Raw genomic sequence first — 23,468 nt, 5'->3', positions numbered from 1 at the left:
ATTGTTGTACGCTGCAAAAGACCCAACCTGTTGCAGGGTACATCTATTTGTACGCTGCAACAAGCCAAGAATTTTGCCAAACTGACGACAACGTCGTGGATCCATTGACAAAACCGTTGCCACAAGTGAAGCACAATGCACATGTAGAAACCATGGGAATCAAGCATGTTGAATAATGGCTTTGATTTTCTAAGTTTTGTTTTAAACATTTATTAGATTTGTGTTTATAACAATTGATTTTACCATTTCATATTTATGAAATTCTTTATTTCATTATTCATTTAATTTTGGTTTAGTATTAAATGATAATGTCCAAGTGATTCAAAACATTCAAATGGGATGTCAAGATGGATTATTTGACAAAGAAACACCCATAAGTGAACTTGAATATTGAAGTCAAAAAAGGATCCCTAATCCAGTTCATTGAAAGATTGGACGACCAATGACTAATGAAGATTAGATTGCAAGTAGATTTATAGTTCAAATTCTTGAACTACATGGACTTGTTATGTCAGAGATCATTTACATAGATACTTATTGGATCTTGTATCGGATTGACCATGAGAACACTTTAAGAGATTAAAGTCATATCATAAGTAGTTCTCATTAATGGTGATTAGAACCATTCCTCAAAACATGAGTAATTATGATTGCTCGTTTAAAGATTAGTTCGCTTTGATGCTCGCTAAACGTCGTACCGTAAAAGGAGACTATAAAAGCGGTTATTGGGCGTACTATGAATCAAAGTGAGTATTAATAAATTATAAGATTGGATTGTCCTCCTATATTTGATAGGATATGGTGTTGTTGTGTAACAAGGCCTCTCGAATAGTTAGATACTGTGAAAATTCATGGACGTGCTCAGAATGGTTAAGGCTTAACCTTCTGTAAAAGTTTGACAGTTGAACTCGATAATTCGAGAGACACTTCTAGACCTAATAAGGATGGCTTGGATCTTACCTTATGTTCAGCAAGTAACACTAAGTGACATGCACACTTGTCTAAAGGACAAGTGGGGGACTAAAGGAAATGTGTCCTTCACCCAATCTGCATTAGTCTAATACCAATGGTTCAGATTAATTACGAAATTCAGTGAGATCAAGTGGCCAGAACAGCTGGCTGGAGCAATGCTTCCGATCACTGAGTTCTAATCCTAATTAGGCTCACAGCTTACTCTTGACTAAACATATAAGGTCACACCATTGGCATGTAACAGATCATTGGATTAAATGAATAGGAAATTCATTTAATACCTTTTCGGGATATTAGTTCGAATAACGTAATTATACGATTTAATATTGGATCGTAAAATTGTATATCGTGTTGCGTATATTCGTAAGCTACGAAACAAATAATCATATCGTACGACAATGGATCGTCAAGTACGAAACAATAAATAAATTATCGAATGATAATTTAATAGAAAACATGAAAGCAAACCCACGAGCCAAGCACACAAGGCGCAAGGCCCATGGGCGCAGCGAGAATGCGCGCAGTGTTGGCCCATGGCCTTGGCTGCCTTGGCGCGCGCGCAAGGAATAGCAGCAGCAGCTACGGCCCACGGCCCAACTGCTGGTTGCGTTGTGTGTGTGTGTGTGTGTGGTCGTGGGCCAGCTGGCCGGTCGAAGCCTATTGCTTTGGCCGGTTGGCTTGTTGCTCAATAGGTTATTTATTAACCTATTCCACACGTTTTCTAATCTAACCTAATATCATATTCTAACCTAAGGAAAGAGAAAATCCTAATTCTCTTTCTGCCTCCATTAGAGTGTTCATCCCAAAAGCTAAACAATCTTGAAGGAGATATAAGCCATCAATCTCAAGACGGATCTGAACATGTCGGTGAACCAAGTAGAGGAACGACATTTGGAGTTCTTATTCGTGTTCGTTGAGCTAAAGGAGAAAACACGCTTCACATGTAAGTTAAGCTTAATATGTACTTTATACATGCTTCCTGGCTTTGGGGTTATTCCACTATCATGTTATGCATTTAACTGGAAACCCCTACAGTGGTATCATGAGCTTCATGTATTCAAAGTATTTTTTAGCATGTTTGTATTGTCGAATTTATTCAGAATTTTTTCGAGTTGTTTCTGGAATATTGGATAAGTCGTAGGAAGTAATTCTGAATTCATTAAGTGTTGGAAATTCGACTTTTCTGACCATAATCTGATTGAAAACAGCGGGTTTTAAAATCAACTTATGTGAATATAATCTAAAAAACAGGCGTCGAAGTATGACTTTTTGGGTGTTTTGTTAATTAATGAATGAAAACATTAATTTGGTATGTTGTTCAATTAATTATTCGACCAAGTCAACTCGTAATTAATTGAAATTTTTTCCTACTGTCAATAATAATATTATGAACATATGGTAATTTTTTGGTTCATGAATATTGATTAAAAATCCTAATTTTAATTTAACCTAGATTAATGGATTTTATATCTAAAATTAATTTTATTAATTGGTTAGATCTGAAAATTTATTTAGGTGAGAAGGGGAATATGATTTCATGTTTAAATTGAATATTTAAAAATTCATGGATTAAAATTTTGATTGAATTCGTTAATTTTAATCGTTCACCTAAACCAAATTTGATTAAAAAAATCTGTAATTTAAATGTTTTCAACGATTTAAATGTTTAGATTGGATTATCAAAGCTATTCAAATTTTTGTTGATATTGATCGTTCATTAAATTTTAATATTTGTTAGCCTAGATTTATAAATTTCACGTAATGGATACAGCAACGACGCCAAAACTTGATGAATTAAAAAGTGATACCGCAAGTGCACGGTGTCTGTTGTTAGCAGATATTTACCAAATACGGGTCGATCCCATAGGGAGACAAGTTCTATTAGTTTTTTTCCAATTATTATAAACTATTTCAATAAGAGAAGTGTAAATTTTGGTTTACAAACTAATGAAACTAAAACAATAATATAAATATATAATTATGAATAAATTAAAACTCTATGGCATCTGTTCGTTTCACCATGCTTATATAAATCCAAGAACGCAAATCAATCTGATAATGAATAACTAGGCCGAGTAATTAAAGTATACATTAATCCTATGGTCGGGTCATAACACTTTCAATCCAACATATACAGTACGGTCGCTAACATAATCAGAATTGCCAATTGCACCAAGCCTCTAAGAATATTATCTTTCAATTCTAATTCCTATTAGCTAGATAATCAATCCACGTTATTGGTCAATTACATGAATCAACAATTAAAAACAAATCAATTAGAATTACTTAAACAAAATCTATAAATTACAAACTTTAATGCATTACAATCATGATATAAACATTGCTTCCCTTACTTAGCCCTAGAAAACGACTCATCGCTCATAATTGAATTAACAAACATGAAAGAAATCATAAACATGAATTTCATAATCAAATGACAAATTAATCTAAGGAACGAAAACAAGAATAATGAATTAAAGAAAAAACAATTATTAATTTACCTCTAGATTGATGAGTTGAAGAAAGGAAAAAAGTTAGGGTTCAGCAATGAAGAGAGAGAAAACAAACTAACGTCAAAGAGAATTCTAGGAATTAAAACATGAGGGAAATAAATTAAATCCCTTGGAGTATTTATAGTTACAATTTTCTAAGCTAAAAAAATAAAAATAAAATAAAAATATAAGTTGTCAAAGATTGGTCGATGGACGATGACTTGGCAATCAAACTCGAGCGTGACTAAGTCAACCAAACGACACACAAGGGCGTGTTGTGGGCGCAGGTACCTCGCATGTCAAAGGATCCCTCGCTGGCTGCGAGTCATCTCTCGCTGGGTTGTGCACACAGAATGGGGCAGCGCTATGGGCGACGAAGATTGGCGCAGGCACATCTCTCGTTGTAGGCGAGAGATCCCTCGCTGGGCAAGCTGGGAATCGCGCACAACGGATGGCGAATGGCAGCGAGATCCCTCGTTGGGTGTGAGTGATCTCTCGCTGGGGCTGGGCGCAACGAGTTGGTGCGGGCAGCAAGGGGATTAGTGCAAGGGACATCCCTTGCTAGAGGCGACTGATCCCTCGCTGGGACTGTTGCGGGCTAGCTGGATTGCCAGCGGATGATACAACAGCACTACGTGGGGAGGTTTCCCAGATCAGCGTGCACGCTGGGAGTGCACTGGCTTTCACACACTAGTAGAGGAGTTGGGCCTACGCGCAAGGGAAAGAGAGATGGGTCAGCGTTCCCGCTTGCTGGGCATTATCGATGTATTCTCATGGCTTGTCGCCGCAAATCATTCCCGGAAACTCCATTCTTAGATAAAACACGTAGTATTCAACACGAAACATCCGATAACCATTCACATCACCTCTAGACATTCCGAAAACTTCCAAATGACCGTAAAATCACCTGAAATATTAACGAAAACACAAACAAGGCGTAATAGTGTACGATAACGACAACTTATGCAAATGTGACCCTAAATGCAACTAAAATGAGACGAATGCCTAAAAATGCAAACTAAATGCGCCTAAAAATACCCTATACAAGTATGATTCATCAGATATTTGTTTTATGCGTTTTTTATTTTTGTATTTGCTTGCAGGATTTGCATTGAATCGGTATGCGTTGTGTGTGAGTTGAAATTTTAGGCTAAATGTATGCATGAAAATGAATAATTTTACCCAATTTTTTGGGTGCACATACCCACTATAAGCCCCAACTTTGACTGAGGCTTTTTGGTATAGAAAAAGCACAAGTCAAAGTATATTCAACTTTTGCTTATGCAAATGCTAACTCGTCTTAGGACGCCGATCTAGGACTTTAATTTTGAATTTTGACCCATGCATGGCTTTGAAAATAAAACCTGAAATTGACATGGATGCTTTTGAAATTGCTGGTACGCAGCTTGCGGCTTTCGAAAATTCCGTCTCGATTTGGACGAACAATTGCACTGAAGTATGTAGTACTCGGTATTGATCATAGACCCTTGTAAAGTTGTAAGCCTTAAAGGCCAAAGATTGCAATCGTCCCTGTTTTGCAGAGGCAAAGCTAGGCGCAGGACCTGCTGTTTGGTACAACCTCGTAGATGATGATTGTTGTATAAATAGAGTGTCTCAAAATCTCATTCGGTTCCCCTCTGCTGCTTCTCGTTTCTTTCTTCAAAACGTCTCAAAATTTTGAATACCATGAATGAATTGCTTAGCTCTTTGAGCAAGTTGAAAAGAAAGAATTGGATATAATGAACCTAGGGGTCTTAACTTCCCTTAGATTTGTAAAGCTTAATTTCAATTTTCGCCATACTGCTATAAGCAAAAATGGGTAATTTCAGGTTATTTGGAATTTTTTTTGGGATTTTAATTTTATTAATTAATTAAAATGATTAAATTGTAATTAAGGGTTTATAATGAGAGTGAACTAACTGGTCGGAATATGGATTCAGATAACAGTTGACGTCAATATTTAGAAAGGTAGGTAATAATTGACAATTTTTAACAATATAGGTAGTAATTGACAAAATCTCTAACAATCTAAGTAATAATTGATAGTCTCAATCAGACAGAACGAGGCTATCAAGTCTTCCTGAACTCTGAAGAAAGGTCAATTTGGGAAAAGAAAAAAAAAAATTTTAGATTTGCTCTATTCTCTCCTAAAGACCAGGACATTTCTGGTAACCTAAAAACCCTCAGAAGAATTGAGTAGTCTGAATACCATGTTGACTATCCTGGCTATGGCATAACAATATACAGTTCTGAAACGAAAAATGTGTTTGGCGTATCTTCTTGAAGCAAGCGAAATAATCTCATGCAAAGGTTAATTGTAACCCTCACTGGTGAAGGTTAACCTTTCAGCTATTACATGAAACCATAGTTTCCTTTGGATAATTTTCCATTTTGGAGAAGCTATTTAGTCAAAATGAGCTTGCAAGAAAAAGAGTCCTTACTATCCATAATCGTATAATTAACACAAGCAGGAAAAAAAATTAAATTACCCAGATTCGATAACCAAAATATCTGATGTGCTCTCAAAATGAAAGATGGCAGGAAGATCCATGTAGCTATTTCAGATTGTGTCTACTAATCTTACATGTATATATATTTGTTCAAAGTCCCTTCTTTTCTCTTATTTTCAGTATGTGTGCTACACTATCAAGGCTCTGTTCAAAGTCATCACCAATTTCATTCATCTTTAAATTGAAGCAAACATAAATACAGGTACAATGTTCACATTAGGAAAAAGAGCTAGCGTGATGACAGGAGTAAGTAATATTAGTGCATAGCATCTTATGTAGTCGAGTGACCAGATTTCTCTACAGACAGATTGGTCGAATACAGTTATAGTGACAACTTGACAATAGATGACATTTTAAGGTAATTCACAAATCTTCAACAGTAAAAAAAACACTCGTTTTCTTTCTTGGTAACAAATGCAACCAAGGTGCATCAGAATTGAAAATCATATCACGCCTGAAGCGCTCCCCCAAAATTATATCAAAGATGAGCAAACAACTTATCATTTCAAAAACTATTACATATCAGACAGGACTTAAGAACATCGATTCTCAGCAATTCCTGACGGGAAACAAAAAAATAACATGTTGATGATTGCAAAATGCTCAAGTCCTCTCCCCACCCCCAACACACACACACACAAATCATAAATTTCACTCGATTTTTAAGCACCAGTAATATGAAGGGAAAAAAAAAACAAGTTTCAAGGCCCAGGAGTATTACCGTCCTACTAACTCGGTAAAAAGAACAAAAGAAGCTGTACATGTGTAGGGTTGGAAAGAACCGGCACAAAAATGATCCTTGACCTACCTCAACGCAAAGACTGGAACATATGAAGATAAGGGACCAGCCACATCCTTCATGTATCATGTCATCTCAGACTCAAAGCAAGCACACCAACAATCAGTCACCTTGATTCTTGACTACAGATCTTTTTTCTTCATGTAGGATTTCGACTTACTACCGAATTTGGTAACCCTTGAAATTAGGTGATCAACTTCTTCTTCTTTCTTATCATAGATGTATAATGGTACAAAGATTATTAGCATTCCTGCAATGAAAATCAAAGATAACTACAAGTGAGCTCTACCAGAACATGATAAAACAACATAATAACATATAGGAACACAATAGACAGGGACAAAAAGAAATGAGAGTTTGAAAGGAAGCGTACCAGCCAAATATAACCGCTGAAAAGAGATGAATCCCAATAAACTGACAATAAGAAGCATCATTACAACCTGTTTCATTCATAACAACGATTGAAAAAGCCTTACATTCATAGAAAATCCAAGTTCTTTCATACGGAGTATTGAATTTAGCAGCAAAATAACTCATCAAGGAATTACGCTATTAACCCTTCTTTTAACTCTAGAAGCTTTTACAAAGGCTTTTATAAGGTTTTCATAACGGCTACAATCTACTTGTAGCCATTTCAATATATAGATCTTCATTAGCTGTGACGACTACTGGATTGAGATTAAGGGTGTAGAAATTATACATCAAACGCAACAGTAAAGTTGTGGCAAAAAATTCAAAGCTTCAACCAATAATTTGTTAGAGAAATATACATTGATCTACAATGTCAAAATGAGCCTGTTGAAATATCTTTAAGATATTTACCTTTTGTAATTTAAATTTAAATGCTCAAATTTTGTGGTAAAAGATGTTAAAAGAATCATATATGACCTGTTATCACGGGACAGTAAGTAGAGTAAACATGTTTAAACATACGGAAAAAGGGGGAAAATAAGACATTTAAAGCCTATAGGATTCTTGTAGAAACAACAAGAGCCTATAGGATTCTTTGCAAATCAGCAAACTCCAATAGAAATCAGCAAACTCCAATAGAAACAACAAGAAAGGGCACACTTGAACACCATTCCAATACTTCTACAAAAGCCTATAGGATTCTTTGCAAATTTCAACAACAGGAAACTATCACAATACCAATCTACAGTAATTACTCCACTGATATGCAAAGATAATTATTCGGAATATAACCTATTCATAAGGATTGTCATCATCACCATGCTCGCACCCAAGTAACTAGGTATGAGATCCTAGCATCTTTTGTGAGTGATAAACCAAGAATAAAGTAAGAAGGCTGGATTGTAGGGAGTTAAAGAATACTCTAATACACCTAATGCCCTGCAGTGACTCAGTTTATTTTTGTACATATGTTAGAGGATGTCGATCTCTAGCACATATATCATAGAGTGCAAAAAGTTTTTCTCGTAAGCAGTCAAATTAAGACACCCAAAATTTTGAAGTGTGGTAGTCATCATCGGGGAAGGGAGTATTTTGAATATGGCAGGATTTTGATAACTTTTGGTGATAGGGGGCGCGGGGGGGGGGGGGGGGGGGGGGTTATAATTCCACACCCCTCTATCCTCAGTCTGGGATACTAGGTATCCCAGCCTTTTGCTTGTTTTCTTAAATACCACCTACTCTCTAATTTCCTCTTTTTAAATAGATTGGTTCCTTATTAGGCCTCCATTTCGAGTAAAAAAGATAATGGAAAATTACAAGATGTAGAGAAAAGAGTGAAGTCAGAGAGGGTGCTCCTTAATAGGGCCACATAATACGGTTGGTGCTTGTTCGTACTCCAATTTAGTACAATTCGTACTAATACGAGTACGAAATCGATCTAATTCGACCCAATAATCGAGGGGATCGATTTCTAGTCTTCTTCGCCGAATCGCCATTGTTGATCCAATCTCGAGTTTCTGTAGTTGTGCGTGAAAATGGAGGAGGGAGAAAGAAAGAGGGAGGTGAGTTTCTGCAGTTGTGCGTGAAAATTGAGAGAGAAAGAAAGAGGAAGGTGAAGAGAATGAGGAAGAAAGAAAGAAGTTGGTGAAGAGAATAAGGATGACGGAAACTTATTTCCAAATTCCAAGGCTGGTTTTTATTTATTTACTTTTTCTTATACTAGTTGAACAACCGCGTGCGGAAGTAGTCAACTTGGTGTTTTATGAGAACAATATACTACGTATATTTCTTCTATTTTTTAGTAGAATTTTTTTTTCATGTTCCTTAGAGTTGGTTGTACTTTCTTTTTTTCAATTTGTAGTGATCTGTAGGAATAAAACTTGAATTATTTCTAGTCCCAATTTGAAGTTAACTTTTTTTAAGGTTAAGGTTTATTACATTTTATCAACGTATGTAAAAGTACTTTACTCTATTATCAAAATCAAGTATATACAGACAAGAATATAATATTAACAATCAAAATATACTTCATATCACTAATAAAACAAATAACTAATCTGATAAAATAATTGTATATGAATATATTTGAATGTACTTTTTTCAAAAATATTGAGTAAATCTAGATTTATTTAATTAAAGTTGTTTTCGTACTTATAACCTTAACTACATGCATAGTCTTGGAGGAAAGAGCTGAAAGACAACCCTCCATCCCTCCTCCCCTCCCCCGTCCAACTATATAGATGTGATGAAATTGTGAGTTTGATGATGATAACCTACAATATTATTAACTCGTGTATAAAATAATGTCTACTTTGTGTTAGACCATTTACATTCTTGACCTTTGATCAAGTACATATAATACAACTTCTCTTGGACATTTTTCTTTCTTCCACCTCTTCCATTGACTTGACATACATCTTTGTCGAACTCCTTTTTCTTCCATTGTCTTGACTAATGGTCTCAAATCCCTCTCATTTACTTTATACATACCCCATTTTTAATTATCTCTCATACACAATACATAGTACTAATATTGCCTCCATTATGGGATTTATGCTTTTCGCATTTTGTCGCTTAGGGGGGATTTATGTTTTTCGGATTTTGGGGTATATGATGTCTGTTCTAACAATTTGGAACAAATAGTTAGTCAGTTGATAAATCCTACTGGTATTCTTAGTTTTGTAAGAAGTTTGAATGATAAGGGCAACCATTTCTACAAAAATAATGTTACTGCTTTGGCTATTTCAAAATACTCTTTTGCTATCAAGATCTTGTCATTTGTATTGGTGAGTAATGATGAGGATAAGTCAGTTTTTATGGGTCTTGTTGTGTCCCTTAATCTGAACTTGGGTGCTTGTTTTATTAAGGAGAAAGATCGACTTTAATAAAGTAGGTCAGTTATGCACAGAGGTATTGTGTTATGATCCTATTAATGTGAAATCCTTCTTTAGGAGGGCGGTTGGAGCTATGGAGCTTAAAAACTCAAGTTAGCTTTCAGGGATCATGCACACGCACTTAAAAGTGACCATCAAAATCGAGAATTTTAGCCGAAGCTTAAGGAGGTGACTTGTTTATTGGATTGGTCTCCAGAATTTGTGGAAGACGCACTTGAAGTAGTTCAAGCGTAGGAGTTGTTTAAGGGTAGTGTCCAAAATGAGAAGAAGGAGGAAAAAAGAAAGGAAGGAAAGAAGGGGACAAAAGAAGGAAGGAGGACATACTCATAAGTGTTCGGTTGTTAAGAATGACACCAAGATGGAAAATAATGTTGTAGGCAAATATTTGGATGTGGAGGGTAAAATCAACCCTACCCAACCAAGATCACAGGCCAAACGTTATTGATAACAATTCAGTTATGAAGTCAACTTCATAAATGAAAAATGAAAATCAAACGAAGTATTAGCCTTAAACTAATGAGAATTACCCTACTTAACAAAAAGAATATAAAAAATAAACCATTAATCGCACAAAACTGTCATAGTTTACGAAACATTTTCAGGGACGGAAAACAAAATTCTAAAATTTCCCTAGGCAAAAGATGATAAAGATTTTGCTAACGAGAGAGCACAAGAGTAGTTTGATACTCTAAATCCTGATTTTGTCAGCCTTCCATTTTTTTAAAATAAGAGATTCACATGGGAAGAGGTGGGGCTTGGGTAAGCAGGGAGAAAAGTCAAATATATTTAAAAGGTTTACAGCTGTACATTAAAATAATAAAGGACTTATCTTCCCCATAAAGGACATCTATTTTATTTTAAGCTAAATTAGTAAATGACTTATCTTTCCCATAAAGTTACTATAACATCTTTAACTCTTTTTTCGATTCCTCTGCCATTTAAATGCAAAGTATAATTATTTTGGGATAATAAAAAATAATGACAGGAATAAAATATTTACGAATATTTATACAATAAATAAATTATATATGTCGTGTCCCCGAGTCCATATCCGAATTTTGGACACTTCTAAAACGTGTCCCCGAGTCCTTCATTTTAGAATATTTCGTGTCAGACTCTTGGACCCGTACCCGAGCCGGACACCCGTACCCGAGTCCGAGCATCCTAGGCGCTCGTACTTTAATATAGAGTAAGAATAACCATTATATTGTTGTTATGATTTTACATTTAATAATATATTTCTCTCCTCTTATGGTGCCCATTATCTCCTCTCACGTCATTTTCTTTGAATAATTTAAGAACCTCATTATCTTTTCTTACAATTGTTTATTATATTGTCAATATCCCCACTTGCATCTTACTTTAATAAAACCAACTCACCCTCCTAAAACTCCATACCGGTCACATTGTAACATAACTCATACTATTAAAATATAGGGGGAGTACTTCGTTTTTTAAAGGTTTGAATCAGTAATTCATTTGCTTTACAATACATATTAATTACACCATTTCTATTGTTGGTATAGGTTCTTACACTTTTTGTATGTATTTACTGCTTTCAAGATACAGAGTACTATACTTTTTGATCTCATTATCTATCTATACTATAGGTACTTTTAAATTAAAATTGGATACGAGTAGTTAACTATACACTCCCGTCAAAAAAAAAAAAAAAAACTAAACAGTACATATCTTTATTCGGTGTCGCAACATTTACATGGTATCGTGGCCTCATGACTCATGACAAAGTATCTTATAAACAGTAATTCAAAACAGATTAATTAATGGTCTTAGTTTCTCCACTGTTTACCAAAGAAATTATCTCAATAATAATTCATTTGATGGTCAACTTATAGTTTATACAAATACTTGGACTTGATGACGTCGAATCAGAGAGTAATGAAAAATATGTACAAGTTTACATTAAACTAATATTTTTGTCGTCATAAAAGCTTGAGGATTCTATATTTATTATTATTAAATCATTCTAATTATTTAAATACTCTCTTGGTTCTCGAATATTAGTCATTTTTGGAATCTTGCCACTATTCACAACTGAAGAAAATCTTTTACTCCCTCCGTCCCATAATATAGCGCCTGTTTTCCTAAAATGGTGTCACTAAATGATGTGCCTATTTCTATTTTAAACCATTAATTTTTACTTTGAAAATTGTACTTTTTGATTTTTATTCAACCCATGTGCTTGATTTTTGTCTTTTTTAGGCCTATTTATTATGTACACACCTTTAATCTCTAATTTCTCTCTCCATAAAAGCCAACTAACATGTACTTTATCTTGAAAGTACAAATAATTATTATTTTTATTATCAATGTTATCCTTTACCTTAATAACCGTGATTTTGGTCAAACGGGCACTATATTATGGGACGGAGGGAGTAATTTTTTTCAAATACGTATTTCAAAATATATTCATGTGAGATCTTGTTTTGTTCGTCTCAATGTGTAGTTTAATAATATCAATTTTTTTAACGTTTTTAACGTACATATTTGGAGATAATTACAATTAAATATTAGTTGAAACGGTGAAAAAAATCAAAAGGAGACTAATATTTTAAAAAAAGGAGTAAAAGATTATTTGAAATTATAATAAAGTTTATTATTAAAAAGATGGGATCATGAAAAGGGGTATAATATTTTTGACAGATGGCCATAATATTGCCAAATGATGTTGGCCTGCAGTTGCAAAATACGGAGTAACCGGATAAGAAGGGGGTAAAAAAAAAGGACATTGAAGGCATTTATAGAAAAGACAACACTGTAGCAATGACCTTTTCACTAAAACCTTCAATTCTCTTTTATAAATAGTGTATGATAATGGAATTGCAATTACAAACTATTATTTTATCCTTTTGTCTTATAATATTGTTTCATTATTTGGATGGAATCTTTACTATTCTTTTTTTATATATAGTAATCTTTACTATTCTTCAGTAGTCAATAACTTCTTTTTTTCTATTGTCAATTTCATACTTCCTCTGTTCTCGGATATTAGTCCCTTTTGGAATCTTGCCACTATTCACAATTGAAGAGAATCTTCTCATTTCTTTCCAATACTTACTTCAAAACATATTCATATGAGATCTTATTTTGTTCGTCTTAATGTGTAGTTTAACAATATCAATTTTTTATATTTTTCTAACATACGTATTTGGAGATATTTACGTTTAAACATTGAGATGAAATGAGTTGAAAAGTCAAAATAGGACTAATATTTGAGAAAGGAGGGAGTATCATTTTTTTAGTTTCACGACAAATTAATCGTACTTAGTGTACCTTTTTTATTATTATTAAACTTAAATATGTACTTTTGAGTTTGATTAATTAAACTTAAATACGAAGTATGTACTACCGTATTATGTTATCGAAAACCGTATTTAAAATTACTCAAAACGTATTTGTAATACGACCACCTCTCGTATTCCGTATTCGTATTGCATTTTCGTACTACGTAGTACCTTAATTTCTCTTAAAATATATTCTCGTTATAAGAAGAAACACTAGCACATCTCAACTCTCAAATAGATTTTATGGTTAAACCTGCTTCTGTCGACCACAATTTGCCCTATCCTTCTCCACATATTCAATCCTTAAGTCACTTTGTAAATTCCTAGCCAAATAACTGACCATAAATCTTTAAATCCATAGATGGCAGATGTAGAGAAGAAAGTATAAAGTACTTAACCTAAGAATAGAGTATTCCAACTGTTGTTTGGTGTATTAGAGAAGCAACACTGCACACATTCCTTCTTTTACATATACAACAGTTCAACTTCACTATGAAAATATGAGAGGCCTTGATCAGTAATTATAGACAACCTAGGTAAATACGAGAAAGCTAGATCTCTAAATTGATGGCTAAATTAAGTTATGAGACCAAGATGGGAGCATAATTTCCATCACCCAGGGGTACTTGAGCTGGCTACCTGTCTCTTTTTCTTCAGTTTACTTTTTCATATTGAATTTTGTACATGGTATTTCTGCATCAATGACATGTATCTGGGGGTACATAATAACCCAAACGCTTTTGGTAAAATGAACATTTTGCAAAACCTTATGTGCAACCTCATCACTAAAAAGTCAAAACTATATGGGAAATCCCACTTATTAATTAACAATCCTTTCCGTATAGCCCCAACACTTCGGAAAACCTTGATTAGCTAGAAGTATCTAGCATGGACAGAGAAAACCCTTCTACATTTGTCTACCCATTTTAAAGGACCACACCCACATTTAGGGTGCCGAAGCAAGAAAGCATGTTCAAGATGAATAGTTGAATACAGCAAGGTAAATTGCTAAGCCAGAGTACAAGGTCCTTTTCTGTCAAGATTTGAGCACCTTCTGAATATTAAAAGATAAAATATACTCTGTAATAAAACGTATTAATGTGTTTGTCAAGAAAATTTATATTTCTGAAGTATAGAGGCATCTTGAATATTCTGTTTCTTTCTTCAGGCTCTTACAAGGGATTTTCATACTGTATCTCTCTTAATATATAATGTAAAAAGCTTCTCTTTATTACTTAAAACATTTTTCTTCTTTTGCAGATCAACCATATCTCTCTTTTAAGGTATATTGTAAGCAAATATTGGGCTGGATTTTATCTAAACTGGTATCAATTAGCCACAGGCACGCTGCTAACAGATATGACTTATATAATACCAAGCACATATTGAGCCACATTGTCTCTCTCGTTCTGTACAGTATCTCCTACAGTAGAGTTCAAAGATAAATAAATTCATTTTACCAATCCACATTCTTCTCCCCCAATTCTTATGGGGATTTAAGTCTCTGAATTTGTTGTTTGTTGATAAATCAAAAAAAAAAAAAAAAACAAAAGTCCAAACAAAGGTTGTAAATGTAGATCAAGAGTCAGTAGTGATCACTACCCTCAGTTTCATGTACATAGCATACACTAAAGGAAATTAAAGAAAAAGCAACAAATAATACCTTCAATTCCAGCAAGAAGAATAACTATGAGCTAAGCATGAGACCATAGAGAAGAAACATTACCTTAAGAAACAACATCCAGTCACTGCCCCTACAAAGTGATTTTAAGACTCTAACTGCAGAATTCCACTGAGAAGCAACTGAAAGAGCCGCTCTTCGTGATTTCTCCTCGGAGCAGTGGAAAGCTGATACAGGAACTTTCTCAACATTGCATCCAAATCTGCACAGAAGATTTTTTCCTTTTAGAACTCCAACTAAACGTTCTTCATTTCATTGGACAGCACTCTTCTGTTACTTATTTTTTGTGACAATATAAAACCATATTCATTGGATAGCATAAATGAAGATAATACTCTTCTTTTACTTACTTTTTGTGATAATATAAAACGATATTCATTTGATAGCATAAGTGAAGATACAAAATAGAAACCAAATGACCAACACACGCGTAAAAAAGAACTCCTATCTCACAAAACATCAGAGAGGGACACGTATGGGAAAGCCTCATAAGCGTGTGTTGAAAAGAAGACAAATTATACCACTCACCCCATAAAGTATTCAGTGAAGATTTCCAACCACAGAAAATTCTGTCGTTCCTCTCCATTTCTCCAACCAATTGTCTGAAGAAAAAAAAATAGCCAAAAAGCACCCTGCCGAATTTTCAGCCCATACTTCATACATTTAACATTTGAACCACCACGCGAGCTAGATGAAAAGCAATCTAATAAATTTCAACAGTACCAATTACCCTCTGCCAAAACAACAACTACTATTACAATATCAGATCGTCTATTGTCTCTTCACTATCAAGACAAAGAGAGCATACACGAGGAGAAAGAACTTTACAAGGGCTCTGAACCTATAGATTATCACAAGTACTGAGCTTCCTCAAATTAGCAACCTAGACTTTCACCCACTTCAGAAATCAGAAGCTTAGCCTTCCAAATGAAAGTAGAAAGACTGAAAAGATGATGGCATTTCTAGAAGGTGGTAATAGGAGCAGCAGCAAAAATGATACGAAGAATCTCCAACCACAACCTCGTATCCAGCGGATTAGGAAAAAGACAGAACCAATGATATCCAACAAGATGGTAAGCTCCCCCCAACCCCCTAATCACGAGGCTTCCTCCTAAAATGACGCCACCATTATTGCTTTATGTGAGACAAACTAAGAAGAAAAACACTCTTGCACTATTTTCGTTATCATCTTCCCTCACTGAAAAGAAAGAAAGAATTAGGAGAAAGATGAACTGAGGACAGTCGATGGAGAGGGAAAATAACTAAATGGCTGCTTCTGTAGTTCTGTACCCAAGAATCCTCCCAAAAAACAATGCATTTTCCATTGCTCACCTTGTAAAAAGGGAAAAAGGAGAGATAAAACCGGTGAAACAAGCTTCTAAGGAATGGAAGGGAACCTAGACCCTGTCAGTACATCCATCCCTTCCGCTGAATTTATACCCACTCCCTATCACTGTGCCAAAGAAAACCAGGCTCTAGCAGTCAATGCCAAACCACTTCCCCACTAAAGTGACGTTTTTAGACACCATTTACCAAACCGCAGACTACCTTTCTCCAAAAGAACTTCCATCCAAAAGATGATCCATCTTCCCCTCCCCTACCCAAAACCAAGAAACCTCTCATCCTTAGCCTAGCCCACAAGGAAGCCTGATCCACCCACAAAGATCACCCATATGCTTTTTAATCCATAAAATGTATCCTTTAAATTAAAATATCTTATCACTCTCAAAATACTTTGTTAGCCAAAATGGAGGGAACTAGAGAACATGAGAAGGGGTAAGAGACGGGCATAGCCTTGCTCTTTGACTCTTTCAAAAAGATGACATTTAGAAGGTAACAGCATATAAATGGACTAAGTTAGAATTCAACAGAATACTCAATGCATCTTCAAGCAGTAGAGTCTATAAGTTAATTGATAAATACAAATTGGGTCTGACTAGTTTGCAGATCTTGCAATGGATTCAATCACATCTAACAAACATACTAAATGAGATTTGATGGATGCTGCAGTTTAAGATGGAGCAACACATTACGGAAGATTTGACCTTTCAATAAATGGCTGAAAGAGTAAGTCAAGTAAATCGGTTACCTGTAATTAGTGGTTTGGTCATGTTCTGTTTCCTGACTGGTTTAAACCATGTATTCTTTTACTCGTGAATAGGATGTAAGTTATTCATGCCTATTCCAAAGTCTAAAACCCAGATTAGCAATTCGATTTGAACTCTTTTTAATTCAGTTTGAATTTAGATTCAATTTTAACAAATCGTCAAATTTACACCCCTAGAGCCATTTTCACAAGTATGAACAGGAAGTTTCAATTTTCATTTTATTTTTTTCTTTCATTATTTTCCTTTTAAAGGCTGGGAAGAAGGGAGGGGGAGGAGGAGGAAGGATGGAGAAGAGATAGAGAGAACAAACCAAGCGTACATTCTTTCAGGCAAATTGGCATGAATGTAGAGAAAAACTGCTGTCAATAAGATGATCTTGAATATTGTTGTAACAATGGTGAATCCAGATGCAACAAAGTTGTAATAGAATGCAAGGAAAATAAGCATCGTGGCTAGGCTTTGCTTTTTGTCCTTCCATAAGAGTGTATCTGCAACTGCAGCAGACCAAGTACCAATATATTTTTGTCAACAATGTAAACAGTCAAAAGGGTTGGATACTAATAAGACAATATTTAATCAGATAAGAATGCCAGACAAGTATGTATATCAGAGTAACGTTTCAAAACAATATTACCAGAACATAAATAGAAATGTACACACAAACAGTTTTTCAATAGAAATATAATCGGAGGATTGCTTCTCCCTTTTTTCATTTTTTCCAATATCAAGGAAGAACGATCTGTTCTTATAGAATTAAAAATATCTATTGAGTAATAGGAGGGGAAGTTGATCACTGAAGGACAAAGATTACATCCAGCGATGCTGTCTTCTATCAATGGGAATAGTACTTTCCATTGACTAGTAACAACAATGTTGTTGGGGCTGGAATAGGCCTCTGATATAGTACATTACAAAATAAAGCATCTAAAATACAAACATGGCCTTCTTCCTTGGGAATTCTGGCTGAATAATAAGCATTTATATGGAATTGCTTCTTACTTCTAACTTCATAATAACACATACTAAACAAACGGTGCATTGAAAAGGGAAAATACTTTAAGAACGATAGTTACACCTCGTAAACAAAGGCTAAGACACTTGTATATCAGCCAATCAACAATAGTCCAAACAGTTTCCACTGAACATGAATAATATCTATTGTGCAAGTTTAAACACTGCCAATAAAAGAAACAAACTGAAGCGTGGTCATATGTTCATTCTCCTCTGAGTGGCCAATAATACCTTCTGGTACTAAAAAAATGGAGTTAAATATAGACCTTATGTCACATGGGCCTTCAATAAAAATCAAACTAACATTTTGATACCCCCCCCCCCCAACCCCCAAACAACCCCTCCTTTATCTTCATCTTCATTTTCTTCTTTCTCCCCGTCCTCTAAGTCTCTTTAGCTTTCTCCATCACGAAATTCTCACGTAAAAGCCCCTTCTCTTCTTGTGTACCTTTTGAAACAAAAAAATGGATTACGGAGATGAGTTTAGAATAGAAAGAACACAAGCCAAGGTTTATTGTTGATCAATTCTAATTAGTGTCTTCCAAATTGGATTTTTTTCAATAAATTCATTGAAATCAAAGTTTGTTTTTTATCTTCAATGTTTATTCTCTACTTCTATGTTTTCTTTAGTCGTGACTAGTGAGTTGGGATGTAGAAAACGACAGATTACCTCAAACCCCCGCCCCCCTCACCTCTCTGTTTTGATTTTTATGAACTAAATTGTCACTTTGCTCTTAACATTTCCTTAGTTTTAAACAGAAGGGGGCAAATGATGGTGTGGGTGTGGGTGTGGGTGTGGGTGTGGATGAGAGCGGAGGGGTGAACAGGATCACAAAATATTCGTAAAATATAGATGTTTATCAAGCATTTAAGTTATGTAATTTGATTACTGAAAAGCTAACTATCAAATAGGTAATATACAACACATGCCTCCGTTTGTTGTTACTAATGCAAAAATAGACCCACAAAATTTAGCAGATACAGTTAGCCATATTTATTTAATAAAAGTACTCTAATTTGCCACATTTTAATAACAGAGAAAAAGAAAGCAAAACACACTTGCGACATACTAATACGAAAAAGTACGCTTTAAGTCAAACGACCCTCCTCTTTTATGCGGAGTAAGTTTTAACATCCTTGCTAATCATTCTTTTACTAGTTAAGAGTATGGCTTTGTACATTTAGATCTTAGACCTCCCAAATAAGATGTTTAACACAATAGAAAAATGTGGCATGTGATTATTTCTGCAACTTTTATTACTTCTCTAGAAGAGCCCTTAGGAAAACCCTTCGTATCTCTTATTATTTTATCCACCATCCTCCCCCCAACGAGGCTCCAACAAAGACCAAAAAGAAACTATCTTCCACACTTTCACCACTTTACCCTCCTCTATGGCTCTATCCCTGTCATAACTGATTGTCAACCATCAAAAAATACTAATAATCTACAACTTGCTCTTCCAAAAAAGACCTTGGACTATATCATCTTAGCAGATTAGTTTAATTGCAAGTTGAATCTAGAAATTATGCAAGCATCCGAAAGATCTAATTCAGTATCCCTCCGTCCCTTATTGTTTTGTCCCTTTGACTTTCCACACTCTCCAAGGCGCGACTTAAAACGTAAATTACTCCCATTCTACACACGTAAAAATTATAAGTTGATATTCTAAAAATATACGTTGAACCGAGTATAATAAGACCCCACATGACTATATAATTTTTTATAGGTTAGCGAGAATTCTTGGTCAGACTTTTTAAAATTTGACCCAAAAAAATCCAGTGGGGCAAACATTAAGAGGCGGAGGGAGTAGAAATCAGCTTCTTAGAAAAGTGAAACTGGAACATTTTTTAAGATAAAATGCAATCTTGTAATGAATATTGTGCATGGTGTAAAAGGATGCAAAATGCTTTGACGGCTTCAATTTATAACAAAAGACAGCGTGAAGTATTGCAGAGATGACCGTTGATGGAGTCAAGGAGATGCACGATGATTTCTATGAAGCTGGGTGTTCCTTTTCTCGTTGTGTCTCTAACCTGATTGGCATGTTGCGGAAGGATTTCTCTTAGCTCAAACTTATAATGCATCGGGTATAAGCCGACGAGGTTAGAGTTTATTTTGGAGAGAGTGGGTGTTTTCCGGCGAGCATAGGGCTTGCTTTGGGTAGTTGGGGTGGATTTCGAGGGTTGGATACTTGGTTTTCGTGGTGGGTACGATGATTTCACTGGTAGTAGAGTTGTTTTGGCTGTGGGAGGGTAGTTATGGTGGTTGTAAGATGGTGTTGGGCGGTGGTTCGGTGGTTGTACGGTTGTTTCGATGGTTGTAGAGTGGTGTTAGGTGGTTTCAAGAAGGTTCAGCGGGTTTTGGTGGGGCAGCGCTGGTGGTAGGGATGTCGGACAAGGGTGGTATGGTGGTCAAGGATGGTCAAAGTGGTAGTTAAGTTGGTTGGGTGAAGAGTTTAGGGCTAATGGTGATTCCTTGGGGGATTGTGAAGAATCATGGTAGAAGGAAGTGGGGAAATCCCTGGGTAAAGCGAATGATTGAATTGGTCTAACAAACAAGACGAAAGGGAGTGAATGTAGTTGATTGTCTTTCCCTTTCTTGAAACCCCTAAAACAAACGCCCCCTAACTCCTATCATGTAGTGGCCTTAGGTGTGCCAGTGGTAGTTAAGTTGGTTGGGTAAAGAGTTTAGGGCTTATGGTGATTCCTTGGGGGATTGTGAAGAATCATGGTAGAAGGAAGTGGGTAAATCCCTGGGTAAAGGGAATGATTGAATTGGTCTAACAAACAACAAGAAAGGGAGTGAATGTAGTTGATTGTCTTTCCCTTTTTTGAAACCCCTAAAACAAACGCCCCCTAACTCCTATCATGTAGTGGCCTTAGGTGTGCCAGTGAAGCTCAAACAGCCGAGGGAACTAAAGGCTGCTCTCCCCTGCAGACATCTTCCGAAAAACGAACACGATAACTATTCACTAATTTTCCCTTGAACTTCACTGAAGGAAAGAATAGAAAACTCGGGAAACAAACTACCAAGGACAACCATGTGTACGGCAAGAGCACTTTGAGGATCCCACCCATTTGGTTGCAATTTGCAAACCATATTTTCTCTTTATGACTCGATGCCACAAAGACTCACAATCACGAGGTATACACTACAACCACTTTCCAAGCAAATCCATATTAAATAATATTGTAACAAGCACATACGAATTTTCGTGATTTCTCAAAAACAAATAGATCTATTTGACCCAAAAACCCATTTGTGGCTGTTAATTATTATACCAGACTGGCTATTGGCTAAGCGACAAACTCAAAATCCCATAACCAATTAGTCGCTGAAACTTTTCTACCTTACAGTGGTGAATGGACCTGTTTTTTAGTCTAGGTTTTTGTACTCTTTTTCGGTAGTAGCACAGTAGCACCTAAGCTCATCTGCAAAGAACAAGTCTCCACCAAAATTTCACTGCTTGTAGTTTTTCATTGTTATTCTGTGGATGTATTCAGGTATTGACATATCCAATTAAAAGTTCTTTTACCTAATTGCCCATGTCCTTAACATCTAAAAGTGCAACATTTTTTAGAATTACTTCTGAGAAAACAATGTTTTGCACGGAATAAAATGTAATAGAAGATGCACAGAAACACAGAATAATATACACAAACATTATAGGAACTAACAGTTTATTACCTCTTCCACCTCCAAGATATTTATGCACTTTAGATGGTCCAACCCTTTTAGGCTGGTGTTCTGCTCTCAAGTGCGAGTAGGACTCAATTGTTCTCTCAAGACCCTCCTGTGACATCAAAAACCAGCAAGATCACCCAACTGCTATATTGTTAAAGAATCACTAAAGAAACTTAAGCATCTACTGGTATCAAATCATACATGCGTTCAAAAATCACGAAGGAACTGATGCTTTTATCGGTATCAATCACACAAGAGTTGGAGAGTCCGCAGTTGATCCAAGGAAAATTGAGGAATGAAAATTACATTACTAAGGGAAATAGAGAACCTGAAGTGACACAATTGGTGTGTAGCCAAGTTGATCCTTCGCTTTAGAGCTATTAAAAGTTCTGTTGCAAGAAAGGAGTCTGATTCTTGAAGGTGTCAGCTGTGGAACTTTCATGCCATAAGGAGCCAATAACTTGTAAACAAACTCTACCAAATGTGCAATAGGCATCATAACGAATGCAGGAATCTTTATTCTTGGCCTGAGAAAGCATTCAAACGAATAAGAGACAACAAATCTCAGTTCCACAAAAGAAATATAAGCTTCACAATGTCATAATCACGGAAGAATTCATCATGTAACAAGAAATGTAATAAATATGAAAGCCCAATTCTTCCCGCCTTGCATCAGAAAAACAATAGTCAAATCTGTTAATGCAGCAATCAGAACTTTTCACAATAATAAAAAAGGAGTTGATTCCACTATAGCAACAGTTCAACACTAGTAAAATAAACATACGAAGCATCAGGTTTTACCCATCCTGATTCGTATAGAGATACCAAATACTCCCTCCGTCCCTTAAGATTGCCCCAGTTTCCTTTTTGGTTCGTCCCCTTAAGTTTTCCCCATACCATAAATGGTCATAAAGGACCACACCTTTACTCTTATAAGCCTTACTTTTGGTCCCACCAATTTTCTCTCTCGTCAATTCAACCCAGCCAAAACTTTAAAAAGTAACATTTCTCCTATGGGGAAATCTTTAAGGGACGGAGGGAACATAACACATTTAATCTGGGAACTTGGGCATCCATGAGACCGCAAGGCCTTTTGCTTTTACAAAAATGCACAATAACAGAAAGGCTCCGCGACTTCTTTTTAGATAATATTTTCCAAGTACACACTATAGATGATTACTTATTTACTGGTACAGTAAGACTCAGCAAAGGGAATTTCTGCCAGTTCTATCTTTCACAGTAAGGGAAACAAATACAGGAATGAAACAGATATGAAAGATGGGCAGAGGGTGACAGCAATTTTGTATAATTCTGGAAAATGGCTACATAGAAACAAAATTCTTCAAAAAAAGAAGTGACCATTAATATTCTTTAGTAAAATTTAGTAAATAGTACTCTTAATTTTCTTATCACAGAAATCATCAAACAGGAACAAACTATGTGAAGAAAAAAGAAAATTATCAAACATCTTAGAATGACAATGAAGCCTAGAAAATTAAACAAATCCTCTGCCTTTCCACAGGCTCCACCTCCCCTTAAGCTCTTCTGTTATCCTCTGCCTCCGATTCTCATCTCTGCACAACGCGTTCTTCGTCTTCTT

The 23,468-nt window shown here is 35.5% G+C and overlaps 1 protein-coding gene across 4 annotated transcripts in view; it reads right to left on the bottom strand.

Moving 5' to 3' along the window:
* Nucleotides 1–6,320: 6,320 nt before the first annotated feature.
* Nucleotides 6,321–23,468, bottom strand: part of LOC110787809 (3beta-hydroxysteroid-dehydrogenase/decarboxylase) — a 28,612-nt gene continuing 11,464 nt past the window's right edge. The window contains exons 8-13 of one of the 4 annotated variants that reach the window (XM_021992451.2): nt 22,197–22,395; nt 21,872–21,977; nt 17,492–17,666; nt 15,110–15,266; nt 7,147–7,213; nt 6,321–7,023 (exon numbers count right to left, since the gene is read on the bottom strand). In XM_021992451.2, the coding sequence (XP_021848143.1) occupies nt 6,896–7,023; nt 7,147–7,213; nt 15,110–15,266; nt 17,492–17,666; nt 21,872–21,977; nt 22,197–22,395 (832 nt within the window). In that variant the 3' untranslated portion in view covers nt 6,321–6,895. Of the gene's footprint in view, nt 7,024–7,146; nt 7,214–15,109; nt 15,267–17,482; nt 17,667–18,241; nt 18,632–21,871; nt 21,978–22,196; nt 22,396–23,468 lie in introns of those variants that run through there. The other 3 variants (XM_021992452.2, XM_021992453.2, XM_021992455.2) reach the window with 3 other exon arrangements.

The sequence above is a fragment of the Spinacia oleracea genome, chromosome 4 (genome assembly GCF_020520425.1).
Source record: "Spinacia oleracea cultivar Varoflay chromosome 4, BTI_SOV_V1, whole genome shotgun sequence".
In the NCBI taxonomy this organism is placed as follows: Eukaryota; Viridiplantae; Streptophyta; class Magnoliopsida; order Caryophyllales; family Amaranthaceae; genus Spinacia; species Spinacia oleracea.
The sequence above is the reverse complement of the archived record's forward strand: the minus strand, read 5'-3'. Positions and strand labels throughout refer to the sequence as shown.